The 14,704-nt window shown below is 44.0% G+C and overlaps 1 protein-coding gene across 1 annotated transcript; it reads right to left on the bottom strand.

Annotated features, from left to right (window-relative positions):
- Positions 1 to 886: 886 nt before the first annotated feature.
- Positions 887 to 7,266, bottom strand: usf1 (upstream transcription factor 1). The gene is made up of 10 exons (XM_004075955.4): positions 7,046 to 7,266; positions 6,916 to 6,965; positions 6,725 to 6,837; positions 6,526 to 6,639; positions 4,602 to 4,755; positions 4,439 to 4,526; positions 4,297 to 4,355; positions 4,132 to 4,226; positions 3,926 to 4,054; positions 887 to 1,744 (listed from the first exon to the last, which is right to left on the bottom strand). Exons 1-10 carry the CDS (start codon positions 7,051 to 7,053, stop codon positions 1,655 to 1,657), a joined length of 900 nt encoding a protein of 299 aa, XP_004076003.1. The 5' UTR covers positions 7,054 to 7,266; the 3' UTR covers positions 887 to 1,654.
- Between the last annotated feature and the right edge of the window lie 7,438 nt (positions 7,267 to 14,704).

Below are 14,704 nucleotides of genomic sequence, written 5' to 3'. Positions count from 1 at the left end.
GACATAAACAGCTGTTCCTCCGTCTTTCTATTGGTCAGAAGAACCGTTCTGGAACTGATACCTTTTTCTTAACATCTTCTTGATAATCCTCTTTTTAAAACTTACTACTGATTGGCGAAAGTACTTGCCCAGGAGATGTGACTTGGACCAATCACTGTCGTCTGGTTCCAAATAACGGTGTCATATCGCGGAAAAATGGCGACTGAATTGGCTTCATTTCGTTTGAACTGGAGGTAAGACATCTCCCCATGGATTACGCCACACCCGCGTTGTCCATCTTTATTTCCCGTCAATCATTAAAATGGAATTTGACCAGTCCTTTTCTGTAACATGTCATCCGTTTCTGTGACATTCCCACGTTTACAGGCATCAGAGATTGTCATTTATACACTGTAATTTAATTTCCCACAATAAAATTGTTTTACAGGGTCTGACCTTCTAGCGTTTTGTCAATACACGTGTGGACGATTGGCCTTCGTTTTCACAATCCTCTGAAAAGCCTGAGTGAGTTAGCAAAAACAGGCTTTTATTGTGAAAACAGACGCATGGAAGCTGTACAGCCAGGTGTCTGTTGTGAGCACAGAACCAGATTTAAGCAAAAGGCATGAAGACGACCCCGACGCCTCCTTTGATAGACGACGGGCGCTGGTGCTGTGGTAAAAATCTGAGTGTATCTGCTGTAACTCACTGTTCTCATCTGTCGCCGTGTTTTTTAACGACTCATCGTGGGAGTCGCTTTGTGTTTATTTGCATAATAATGATTTAATGAAAACAGTGTCATTGGCACATTTCTAGAATTTATCTTGTTCTGCACGTTATAGAAACACAGCTACAGAATGACCCAAGATTTCACTTTCAGGCCTACACTACTAGATATCGACCAAAGTTGCTTTTAAAGCCTATTTATTATGAACCGTTTACATATGTACTCACACACGTCCATCCTTCATAGATGCTCATGTTTACTGTGGTGACTGCCTGACATGAGGGCTCTCTAAAGGGTTCCAGACTCTGGCAGACATGCTGGTCATTTTTGAAAAAGCCAAGGTTTGATGACACCAAAATGGTTGTCCCGTCCGCGCAAAACAGTTGAATGTGCAACACAAACACCTTGGGACTGGAATTAAACAGCTGTAATATGTGTAGCTCCTCATTTCTCCAGATCAAAGAGCAGACAGAGTCCTGCGCATGCGCAGTCAGGGCGGAGCATCTGCTATTTTAATATAAAGACATACACTGTGCTACTATGCTGATCACAGTCCTTATTCAGGCTTCACAAAAGGTAGAAAAATACAAAGAAAGAGAAGCATGACTGATGAAGACACCATCAAGATAAAGTAAAAGCGAAGCATCTGGAGGAGAGGAGCTGAAACCTCATGGGAGGAGCCATGAACCCGTTAAAAGTCCTCAATATTATCAGTCTGTTCTGTTCTCATCACGAGGCTCCTCAGACCTCAGTGATCTGGATCCGTCTACCCAAAACATGCAGGAAACAGCCTGAAAGGCGAGCGCGTGGGAGTGGAGGCTCCTGCCTGGAGGATGTCCCGTCACGGTGCGTGTGCTGTAGGAAGAAGCTGAAAACAATCTTCAGAGCTTCAGGTGAGCTTATGCAAAGTTTCTGCGGCCGGGGGCAGTCTCCTCAGCACAGGACGCCTCACTGAGAGTCGCTGCTCGACGATCCTGTGATGCCGTGCTGCCGCAAAAGGTTCCTCAGGATCTGGTTCTTGGACTTCCAATCCTCTACCTGTGAAACACAAATGCAGGTTCACAAACAACAGAACCACCAGGTTCAACTTGGGTTTTCCTGATTGGGCTACATTTTGGTGCAGTGACAAGTTTAGGCTTCACAAGGTCTGAACCAGGTCATGGGGGGAGACCCTGGGTCAATCATCCAGAACCAGAGTGGTTCCTTGAGCCCAGTACCACTGAGACTACCTCGACATGGTTCAAGGCTGCCCTTTGGTTGTTTAATTGGACTGTCTGCTAATTTTGCATGAATCCCTGCTGCACACAGGTATTTACATGTAGCACGTGTGCTTAGGGTGAGCGATTAATTGATTTAATCCAATAATTCAAATATTTTGTTTTTGATTTGTTTTTTGGGAAAGTTGAGATTTTATTTTCCCAGCTCTCTGTTCTCTTCCATTGTTGAGAGTAAAGTCAGTCAACCGGTCTCTCCAAAGTGCAGACGTGAAAACAGCAGCGAGGAAAGAGGAGATACTTCCATGAGGCTACCATGCTAAATGCTATGATGCTAGTATGCTAAGATGCTAAATGCTATGATGCTACCATGCTAAATGCTACCATGCTAAATGCTACGATGCTACCATAGAAGAAGATATTATGCGGTCCGTTGTAATCAAACAGAGCTCAGACACAGAGAGAGATAATCTTCTGAATGTGCCTTTATTCTTATTATGATTATTATTAAGTGCATTGCAGCCGAACGGACAGCGGTCCGAACCCTTCTCCAGACCACACACTGTAACAAAGCATCTTCCCTGCCTCTGAACCAGAAGCTATGAGACTCCAGCTGCTCTGCTCAGAGACACGGTTCTCTTGTGTGGAGCAGCAGGTTCATTCTAACAGCCACAGATCTTTTTACAAAGTGGGTTGTGGCAAAATCTCTCTATAAACTTTACAAAGAATAATGTCAGACACAACTTAAGAGGGAAAAGAACTTTAGGTTATGTTACAAAAGGAAATGTGAAATGAAAACATGTAGAGCCCGAACAGATCTCCACGCTACATAGTTTGTCCAAGTGGGGCTACCGTAGTGTGACGTCATCCTCAGTCGAAAGGACCCCGAATGGTTATTGCAGGCCGAATGGTTATGGTACTCACACTGATTCAAAGTCAGACTTTATTTTCACGGAGCGTACTTTAAGACATGGCGGATAAAAGCAACAAAATCAAATCATAGAACATTTGTAAAACTGTATTTTATTAATATAAGAAGAGAGACTTTGTATGAAGCTTTATTCGTAGTGTCTTTGTATCATTAGAGAGCCGGTGTTGAGCTGAAAAAAGCTAGAGGCAGAATCAGAAAAAAAGAGCTTTTTCTGTCAGTCTGCTGCCCTTCAGTAAATCTGTCCTTCTTTTCTCAGCAGCTTTGAATCTTCAAACAACTCATTTGGGATTAAAAAATCAAACATTTCATAGACAGCGTGAAAACGCCAAAAGCAGAGAACAAAGATGGATTAGAAATTAAGTCAGGAGTTCCTTTGAAAAAAAACATGTTTTTATCTAATGTTTTCATGATGTTGTGACTTCATCTTTGTTTGCATTTAACATAATATCAGTTTTTTAGACAACACCTATAGTTTTTCTTTGTAAAATAATGGAATCATTTGGTCTGTACATTTTTTTTATCTAACAAACAACAAAATCAGATTTTGGTCTCTGGTTGTAACTTCAAACTTGGAGCATCAAACCACAAACAGCTGAATCCGTTTCTAGGCTGTTGCTCCTAGAAATGTTCTGCAGAGTCGTTCTAGTATTTCTCTTTGTGAGATGATCAAGCTAGCAACAGCTCACAAACATCTGCTGCTTTGATCTGCAGACATCTTGCAGCTGGGATTTAGCTGAACTTTGTGTTGGAGCCAATTTCCTAAGGAGATGTTCAAATAAAACAGCTTTTGTTCAATATTTTCCATAATTTGTCATTTTTGTTAAATAAAGGAAAGCAGATGAAAAAATTGATTAAAATCAAATTTGACATGATTTTGGCCATATCGCCATGGTCCACATGTGCTCAATCATTCAGAACTTGGTATGACCCGGTTCATCAGTAAACACAACAGGCATTTGTAGCAGGACAACAGCCTTCCAGGTCCAGGTTTGGACAACCGTTGGACAGAGCTTCAGCCAACAGAGGACGGGGTAGGGACGCCCGACTGTCCCGGTCCCAGGCACACACACTGACCTCCTGCCGTAGCAGCTGGTTGTCGACCCGCAGCCGGTCCAGGCCGCCGACTTCCTCTGCCAGCTTCATGTTGTTCTGTCTGAGCTCCTTGATGTACTCGCAGGCTTTGGATAAGATACCCCCTTTGCTCTGCAACAGCACACGCAGTGGAGAGGGTCAGGCCCGCGGTGCTGCTCAGGTTTGGCGGACAGCGGGTTCGGACTCACCTGGCCAGTCTTGGTATAGTCAATGTTGCAGTCTGGGATGGTCTTTGACAGCTGCACGATCCAGTTGTTGATCTTGTCCCTGCGCCGGCGCTCCACTGTTGAGCAAACAGAGTCAGACCTGGATTTGAACCCCCGCTCAGCCTCTCACACAACACCGGTACCCACCTTCGTTGTGCTGGGCTCGCCGCTTCTCATCCCTGGAGGCGCGAGGAGCTTCCTGTTTCCTGCAGACACAAGGGAGGACAGGCGTGGACACACCTCCTTACCGGGCAGGGCCCCAAGTGCATAAACCTTTGAAGGCATTTACGTGATGTACGGCTGAGTGCGTGGAGCGATTGTCCGCTGGTTGGATCCCGTCAGAACCTCCTGGGGTGACATCATCACGTACACCTGTCCTGAAAGGCAGCAGGTCTCAGTGAGCAGCATGAGGGGGTCAAGAGGACCAAGGAGTGCACGTGCTCAGTGTCTACCAGCGGGGGTGGTCTGTCCCAGCAAAGTGTCGGAGGCCTGAACCGTGGTCACCATGGTGCCTGTGTTGGCATCGGCGATGGTGGCCGGGTAGTAGGTGTACTGGGCCTCTGCGCTGCCGTCTCCCTCTAACCCGTCCGGCTGGGAGAAGACGGCCTGAAAAAAGCAGCACAGCAGGAGTCAGGGGGTCCGCTTCTCGTCTCCATCTCAAACTTTTTCCAGCTCTGACAGGAAGCAGGGATGGTCAACCCCGACCGCGCGTTGTCGGGGATAACAGCTCTGCTTTGCCCCACACTCCTTTCTCATCCGTGGAGGGGGACTTGTCCCAGTGTGCGGCTGAAGGTGTCTCCTGTGACTTTCCCAAAAAACCTTTAAATCCCATCCAGACCACACCGATCCCGTCTGTGGGATGCAGCTGGGATCCTTCTGTCATGGCCTTCACCTGGTGCTGTCCCACCCCCCTAAAAAACCCAAAACGGTTTGGTTTTGACTTAAGACTAAGTCACCCGTCAGACTGATGTCCAAGCGAGGCACCGTTTGGGGGGACTTTAGCAAACCTTTGGGGCCAAACACAGATTTCCATCTTCCGGCTGCCGTGGCTCCAACACAGAAACTCTGAGCCTCAAAGTCCCACTCCCATCATCTTTCCATCTATTTTCAAAGTGTGGTCTGTCAATCATCATCACACTGATTTTAGCCTAAACCCATCTCCAAGACACTGCTGATTGGAGAGTGGTTGCCATGGAAAAGATGACTCGGACCAATCACTGATTACTGATGACGTCTGACTCCAACATGTCGGCGCCCGTATTGTGGAAAAATGGCCACTGAATTGGCTTTGTTTGGTTGGAGCCGGTGAACCGTTTACAGTCAGTGGGAGGGACTGGGGGCTGGGCTAGTGTCCTCCCGGGGTGTGATTGGTCTCTTCCGGATGGACGCCATCAGGCTCCTCATTGATCACAGCAAGCGTCTGTGTGGCTCCAATGAATGGTTTTAATGGTTTGTAAATGTTTTTATGGTCATTTAAATGATATTCTTTTAAAGTATGAGCCCTCGCAGACCCTTAGGTCCTCTGGCATGGACATCTTAGTTGTTCCTCAGGTGAGGACCAAAACATACGGTGAGGCTTCGTTCCACCATTACGCTCCTCGCCTGTGAACAGCCTGCCAGAGAGCCTCAGGTCTGCAGAGTCTACAGAGGTTTTTAAGAAGAGGCTGAAGTTTAATTACTAATATTCTTAGATCTTATTTTATTTTTATTGTTGTTATTTTATCATAATGTTTATTCTAATGTTCCTCTTGGGGATCCATTGTTCTGGGGCACTACCAGCTTCACCTGTAGGGGGTGCTGTTGCTGCGGTGCTCGTTCTCATTGGGCGGGCTGGGGTCCTGCTCTGTGGTCTAATAGCCATGGAGGGGGCCCTGGGCTGCTCTGTGTTGGGGGGCGCTGTGGTGATGACCCCTGTGGTTGGGCTGGGCCCTGGAATAAATGGATCCCCGTGACATCACTTCCTGACAGCAGAACCGAGCCAGACCTTCTTTAAGCTGCAGTTCTTTGTGTGTTCAGGGTTCTACTGGGGGACGGGGTGGGCGGAGGGAGGAATCTGGTGAGGGAGGGGGTCCCATCTATGTGTGATTGTCCTGTGTTTTCTGTTTTTAATCATTTTCATTTATTATGACTATTTTATCTGCTTTTATGTTAAGCTCTTTTTGTTTTTAACTAAATGAAAGGCGATATGTAAATCAATAAAGTTTGAAGTTTGACTGACATGTACGCTGATGGATGGAGAGGTTTGACAGCGAGAGAACCACAGAGGAACAGACACCGGACAGAATGTTCTGCTGCTACAACCTTCAAACGGGTCTTTGGCGGTTCTTGGTGCTTGCGCATGGAGAACAGGCCTGTTGTTCACAGCGCTGTCCTCACCTGTGGAACGGTCTGGGAGGTCGCAGGGAAGCCCGCCACCAGGCTGACCGCGGCGGCAGCCTCCGTTTGCCCCTCAAGCTGCCCATCTGCCACCTGGATCACCCTGTAGGTCACCTGTGGAGCAGAGAGGGTCGCTGAGCATCCTCAGATGCAGGTGCACCCACCCCCCTCCCTCAGGACCAGTCTGTTTCCGGCCTACCTGTCCCCCCGCCCCTTCGGTCTTGAACAGGTATTTGACGGGCTGGTCTGGAAAGGTGGCGGCGGACTGGATGTTGGTGATGGCAGCCGGATCCTCAGCGGTGGCAACGGAACCTGGAGGACAATGATGTAATAATACAGTCAAACCCGGTCGGCCCGGTTCCGACTCAGTCTGTCTGGCGCTGGTCTTACCTTCCTCGCTGACGATGACGGCTCTTTCCGGTTCCGGGCTTTTCTGCTGGCTGCCGAACACAAGCAGAATCGTCAGAACCGAGCGTTGGTTGTGTCAGGAACAAAGGCGCGCGCTCCCACCACGACTCACCTCTTCATTTTAGAGCTCGCTGCCACGCGCGCCCCACGTTTTACAGGTGATCCCTGATCCGTCGCGTGCGCGTGCACACGCGGCACCGTTTACCTGAGAACGTGACACACCGAGAACCGACGGAGTCTTCCCCCAGACGAGGAAACACCGAAGACAGTCAGCAGCTAGCTGGTAGCACAGCTAACGTTACTATGGAAACGGAAGCTGGCTCACACTGTTCTTCAAAATAAAAGTCTCCAGACGGAAATAAAAAAAACACCTCAAAATAAACGCCGCTGCGCTGAAGAGAGAGACGTGTCTCCATCATATTCATGATTTTACTGATGAAAATAATCTGAATATATCTTAAATAATTGATCTGCATGTGCTGTGAAGATTTCTGATACAGTGTTATGTCTATTTTACATAATTATTAAGTACTTCATCGTTGTCATGTGATTTGTTGATCCTTAAGTATTCTTAATGAGCTGGAATTGTGTTAATAAGGCATAGATGTCTAATAAAAGTTATGAACACAAGAATGATAAATCATGTAATAAAATGGTTACAGTAGAACAGGGTGGGATTATATATATTCGCTTCCTTCTATTCCCTTTCAAGCAATATTTAATTTAATGTCTAATTATTATGAGCCATGTCTTTGTATGAATGTATAACTGCTGATTGTATTGTTTTGCGTATTATATTTGCTTTGTTTGCTTAAAAATAAACAGGTTTTTTTTAACTTAAGGTAGCTCTTACGAACATGTGCTGAACATTTTTCAACTGGGTAATAAAAAGTACACTAGTACAAAGAGGGACTTGAGTCTTTTAATGATGTTTATGTCACTTTTTCCCTTTCAGATAGACACGTCAGGGTCTTCATGTCAAAACAAACCAGTCCTGTCTTAGTTTGAAGGGCTCCAAGTTATTAATATCTCACTGATAAGAATGTCTTACTAATAGATACAGAATTAAAATTAGAAATTGTCCAAATTAATGTGTTGATAGTGAGCTGGCTGTGGCCTTAGAAAAGGTCAATGTGACCTCAGGCCTCAAATGTGCTCAGAGGCGTTAGGAACCCTCACAGAGTTGCTTTCCATACATTTATTTGGGAAAGGAGCAGAGACCAGATAGTTATGGGCCGAGACAGTTTAGTGAGTAAAGAACTCTTTTGGCGTAATTCATTTATTTTAATACTTGGCCATTCCTGCTCAGGGTCACAAGATGCGGGACCCTACCCAGGCAAAGACAGGGGACACCCTGGACATTTGACTATAGCAGGGCCACACAGACACACATTCACACCTGAGGAACAGTAGAAAACCACCAATTAATCTATGGAGCAGGTTTGGGGACTGATGACGCGCAGTGGCACAGAATACCAACTTTGTTGTTATGTTAATTACTTCACCTATGGGAGTCTTTCTTTGTGCTTTTCTTCAGAATAAGGATGTAAAATCAACAGAAGCATCCATCCATAGTTGATTATTTCCGTGCGGTGTCACAGGAATGTTGGAGCCCATTCCAGCTACTGTGGGCCAAAGGCGGGGTACACCCTTGACAGGCTGCCAATCCATCATCCGGCCACACAAAGACAACCACACAGACTCACATCTAAAGACAATTTATATCATCAGTCAACCTATGAAGGTGCTATTAAAACATGGGAGGAAACCGGACTGCCTGAAAAAAAATCCATGAATGCCCAAGGAAACCATGCAGCACCTGAGAGGAGAAACCCACCAAGGATCTGGACCAGGACCCTCTAGCTGTACAGCAAGAGGGCTAACCACTATACCATAAGGCAGAAGCACCTTAGGAAAATCCATTTAAACATTCAAATTTTTATATTCTTTGTTTTTTAAATTCACACTTTTATCTACTGATACGAAATGTTTAATTCACAGTGTTGTATGTCAAGGCGATCAAACGTTTAACTTGACAGACTTTTTACAGATGATCAGACTCAGCAATAACCAATGTAGCTGAATGCCACCCCAAATCCCAAACGAATGCCTTCACAGCACCTGTCAAACATATCACATCCTTTCCTGACAAATTACAATATTAAATGGAAAACAACACTTCATGAACATTTAGGCAACATTCTTACAAACACATTTTAAGAACAGGTGTTCAGTTTAGATTAGGGATGTATTAATCGAAACGTAATCAAATAAATGGTTTCCATTCCTATGATCCAACCAGATCTGTCTGAGGCAAGTTGTTAATTGAATTAAATTATATCAACCTATACCATTAAAAAATGTGTTTGAAAAAGAACCACAAAGAGCTGCATTTCCAGAAGAAAATGTAGGGTTGAATGCTGTACTGCTGAAGTTTTTAGTAGGCTGCTAGAAGTTGAAGCTGGGGAAACTATGGTGCACTGGGGTTCTGTCCTCTATTCTCGTCTACTTCTACTCTCCTTCTCTTCTCTTTTTGATCATTATTTATCATTTAGTTCTCCATGCCTCTGTTTGGTGCAGTGCGATTCATGTACTGTCCCTCTGGGAGTGCTTCCAGATTCCAGTTGGCTCATCCATGCTCCTGTTTCTGACTGTGTCCCTCGTCTCTGGCTTGCCCCTACTACTGCTCCTACACCTGGCTGTTAATCCTGTTTCTGGTGCCCCAGCCGTTCCCCAACTCCATCTGGATGAAGCTCATCTGTTGGACTATTTAAACATGTAATTGTACAGTTAAATAAGTTAATTCTTCTCTCAAAGTTCTGGTACATGGCCTGTCTGTCCTGGGGGAGGATCCCTCCTTCATGTGGACACCCCTGAGGTTTCTTCGTTTCTTCCGGATTCAGGTTTTTTAACAGTTTTTCGTTACAGAGAAGGAGGGTCTGAGGGCAGGGATGCCAGTTTAGTTTAGTCTGTGTAGTTTAGTTTAATATTATCCTATTGAATTCTATGCATTTATGATCCTTTTGATTGTATGTTCACTTTACAATTACCTGTATGAAGCCCATTGAGACAACTGTTGTTGTGGATTTGGGCTATACAAATAAAATTGAATTGAATTGAATTGAATGAAATGAAAATGAAACTTTAAGGGTAATAATTGGCAAAAAGAAAGAATTATCAAAGTTGACTATAACTAAAGTGTAAAAGCACAATTATAAAAAAGACATGTTTTTGAAAAAATGCAGGCCTCAGGTGTCAAACCAGCAAAGTTGTGCACCACAACTCATGCGCCATGCTATTAAACCACTAACCAGGTACAGGACATATGATCCATATAATCCTGGAATATCTGGAAAAGTTCAAGGATTTAAAGGACCAAACATCATAGCTGAAAAAAGCTGAAAGAGCTGAACATTTGAATCGGTGGATGGAGGAAGATACTAGGATAAAGAAAGAAAAAGAGGAAAACAATGGTTGAAGGATTTATAGCATTCAACCAAATAATTTGTTTATGATCGATATTGGAAAATACCATTTGGATTGAGGTACAGTGGTTTATTTGACTATAATGTAAAAACGACCAAGTACTTCACCGGACAACACACATGTGATGCAGCAAAAGCGGATCAATCCATCATTCCAGTCCAATGTGTGGAAAGGCTTTGGATTTATCTAAGACGCGACCAGCTTGAGCTGAATGATGCATCTGAAGACCCTGAAGCTGTTAACTGAAACTGCTGAAGCGATGAGGTCAATGCTACAACAGTTCAAGAGGTTTACTTAAACAAAAATATGTCATACATTGCTAAAGATATTTGGATAAAACACTTCGGCAATTATCCTAATAGTGAAATAGCTGAAGGTTCATACCAAATCTAAAATGTTGGGTGTATTCTCAAAGTTTACAAAAGCTTAAAAAGAACTTAGAAAAACTAAAAAAGATGCTGAAACTTCCAGATTAATTGCTAAATTAAGAACTGAAAGATGAAGAACTGTGGGTAATTTCAATTAATCATTCCAAAAATTGTGTTCATTTTATTCATTCATTCATTTTCTTAACCGTTTTATCCCTTTCGGGGTCACGGGGCTGCCGGAGCCTATCCCGGCCACTTGTGGGCGAAGGCAGGGGGGACACCCTGAACAAGTCGCCAGTTTGTTGCAGGGTAGAATGTCCTCACTCACACACTCATTCACTCCCGCACTCACACCTATGGTCAATTTAGAGTTGCCAATTAACCTATGAAGCATGTTTTTGGATGGTGGGAGGAAGCCGGAGACCCCGGAGAGAACCCACGCATGCACGGGGAGAACATGCAAACTCCACACAGAAAGGTCCCCCATTGATGTTCTGTTTTTCATGTCCCCCAGCCGGGACTTGAACCGGGGGCCTTCTTGCTGTGAGGCAAGAGCGCTAACCACTGCGCCACCGTGCAGCCCTTGTGTGTGTGTGTTCATTTTATTCTGGGTAAAATCAACACTCACTCTATAGGCTAATGCTATTCAATCTATGATTCTCAAGATCAAATGTTTGGTCAATTTGACTGACAACAGCACATGAGGGTCAAGTTGTTCATTGAAGGTAAGATTATTTTAGATCCTAAAGCTTATTGATAGCTTTGTGTGTTTTCTTCTTTTATTTTTATTATCTGGCTCAGACCAGGCCTTAGACCAGTCACACACTCACACACACACACACACACACACGCACACGCACTCACACACCGAAGGAGGAGGGTTTGGGGAAGAGACGGAGGGAGTTAAAATTGTGTGCCCTGTCTAGGCTACCCCACCTTGGTGGGACATAGTCTTGGTAAATAGAATAAAATAGAATTTTGAAAAAAGAGATAGAGAAAAACTGTTTTGGTACATGAATTTTATGTATTTTTCCAGAAAGCAGGTTATGTAAGGTGTCTGGGTAAGTTAGAGGGTAAGTTAGGTTTCCCAAAAAAAGGTTCAAGAGCCGTAAAGCAGCTTAACCTCTAAACACATTTTCTGACATTTTCTACAATGACTTTTTTTTAAAGAAACATACAATTTATTACAGAAACATAAAACCCAGCCAAAAACCGTAATAGACATCACTTGTGTTGATGCAAAAAAAAGGCTACCACATTTTCATCAAACCTAAATGAACACAGCTAAACTTTATTTTAGTCCTTCCTAACCATATCTACCATACCATATTGTTTGGGCAAAACGTCATTTCATTTTTTCAAAATTCCTCTAAAACAGAGCAGAATGTTTCCGCTCAGTTTCAAGTCATGCTAGTCATGCTTCAGTTTATTTCTTTTTATTTCTTTAAGAAGCTGTCACTCTGCTTTCAGCCTGGCGTTTTCACCATCACCTTCACTCATATTTTACAAATACAACTTTTTTCCTTTTCATTTCACAGAATGTTTATGATTACTTTAACCCATGTGCTATCCTAGGTACTTTAACATTGGGAGTTGGGTCATCTAGACCCACTAGACAGTGCGCTGAACCTTTTTTCTTCAATGATTTGTGATCTTCACTGGTGTCCATGGATTACATGAAATCTTTCCACCTTTATCCACCTTTGTCATGGTAGGAAGAACACGTCAATGTAAGGGGGGGTCATCTAAGATAGCACAAAGGTTAAACTGGGGCTGGACAGTTGTGTCGCCTCATTCTAAAAATCTTTGGTTCAAATCCCCGCCAGCTCCTTCCTGTGTTGATTTAGCCTGTTGTCTTTGGAGGTGTGGGGGACTTTCTTGTAGTTTGGTGACTCAGTGCCACAGAAGAGAGGCTGTATGCGGTCCTGCAGTGGGTTGCAGGTCAGCATAGGTATGCCACCCTCTCACCCAAAGACAGGCCTAGGACCGGTTCCAGCAATCTTACAACCTTTAAAAGGATGAAGTGGGTGTAGACAATTGTTTCTAAAAAAAATTAAATGGTAATACTTCTTAATATTTTTGGTAAATGCACAGTGGCGCAGTGGTTAGCGCTCTTGCCTCACAGCAAGAAGGCCTCCGGTTCAAGTCCCGGCTGGGGGACGTGAGAAACTACATCAACGGGGGACCTTTCTGTGTGGAGTTTGCATGTTCTCCCTGTGCATGCGTGGGTTCTCTCCAGGGTCTCCAGCTTCCTCCCACCGTCCAAAAACATGCTTCATAGCTTAATTGGCAACTCTAAATTGTCCCTGGGTGTGAGTGTGAGAGTGAATGGGTGTGTGTTTGAGGACATTCTACCCTGCGACAGACTGGCGACATGTCCAGGTTGTCCCCTGCCTTTGCCCACAAGTGGCCGGGATAGGCTCCGTGACCCCAAAAGGGAAAAAGTGGTTAAGAAAATGAATGAATGATGATGAATGAATGAATGGCATATACTCATAAAGCGCTTTCTACCCTCTTTCGAAGGCCCAAAGCGCTTTACAGTCCCAGTCCCATTCACCCATGAACACACACATTCAAACACTGATGGCGGCTCCGCTGCCAGTCGCGCCAGTCGTGTAAATGTGGTATATCACTTTTTCATGCACACCCAGCAGCCAGTCAGAATCGAGTATTCACCCAGACCTTGGTATAAAAGTGATATACCACAGGATAACCGCACGGTGAAAAAAGAAGTTCCGGCGTTATCCTGGCCGTGGCCGCACCACGAAACAAATAGTCCGCTTTTTGTGAGAAAAGTGATCCAAATTGGAAAAAAACAAGAAATAATGACTATAACCTGGTTACTATTTATTTCTTTTGTAAGTGACCATGGTATAAGCGGGTTAATGGCCTTCGAAGTGTGCATTATCACTTTTTAACGCACTTTGTTTTTCAGGTTTCCATGGAGTGCATTAAAAAGTGATAACGCACACTTCGTCGGCCATTAACCCTTACGTATATCAGTCAATATATTGCAGGACATTTTATTGTAAATCACTATATATCACATAGTATATTACTATATATGAAAACATGAATAATTGCTGGGTTTTTTTTAAACTGAAAAATGCATGACTTCCATATATGGAATACATCTCTCAATACATTGTTGCCCAATGTCTTTAGAAATATATTATTGTTTCTTAAGGGAACTGATTGTAAAATCTTATAAACTGATGGAGGGAGGATAAATAATGAAGTTGCAGACACATTTGTAGACCATTCTGAATTCATTTTATTCATTTATTCATTTTATTTTGATCCTTGCACAAAGCTCAGTGTCCTGCTGATCCTCATGGCATTGTCTCGGATTTTGTCCACTTTGTAAAGTTAAAAATGATTTTTTCATTGGCACTGGGAATGTAGCATCCAATACCTAAAATAACAGAGATAGACTTATCTTCAGCATCAGCTCAGGATGTTTGGAACTAATGTTGATTTTTGCTCACCAACATCGGGTCTTGTGATGGCACCATCTGGTTTCATGACCAGCAGCTCCCAGTAAGTCTGGTCTGCATCCTTTCCAGCCAGACCATTGATACTCTCCAGGTGTGGACCATAGTTTGGATCCTCTCTGTAGGTGAACCTAGATCCAAACATTATTAACACCAAGTAGATTCTTCATTGGACACACTAGACATGTGATGTGTGTGTGGCCCATGGTGTTCACACTGGATGAAAAGGGAGGGGCTTCTTCTTCTTTTTCTTCTTCTACAGTTTACTATCACATGTTTGCCACCCACAGTTGGAGGAGACTTGGTGTGAAATGTCACCGCGGTGCAAATCTGGTGAATCTCGCTCCAGGCTTTTTCTGTCACTGCTCTATTCCGATGTAAGAAAGACTTGGAGTCATAGAATTCCAGCCGGACTCAAACCGG

The sequence above is a fragment of the Oryzias latipes genome, chromosome 13, assembly GCF_002234675.1.
Source record: "Oryzias latipes chromosome 13, ASM223467v1".
NCBI classification, from domain to species: Eukaryota; Metazoa; Chordata; class Actinopteri; order Beloniformes; family Adrianichthyidae; genus Oryzias; species Oryzias latipes.
This window is presented reverse-complemented; position numbering and strand designations above follow the sequence as displayed.

Bases quoted from the DNA above. Each gene is read 5' to 3' on its own strand.
- usf1 (XM_004075955.4), bottom strand. The intron at 4,227-4,296 runs GTGGGTACCGGT...TTTGCTCAACAG, and splicing joins GCGAGCCCAGCACAACGAAG to TGGAGCGCCGGCGCAGGGAC. The intron at 4,055-4,131 runs GTGAGTCCGAAC...GTGCTGTTGCAG, and splicing joins ACTATACCAAGACTGGCCAG to AGCAAAGGGGGTATCTTATC.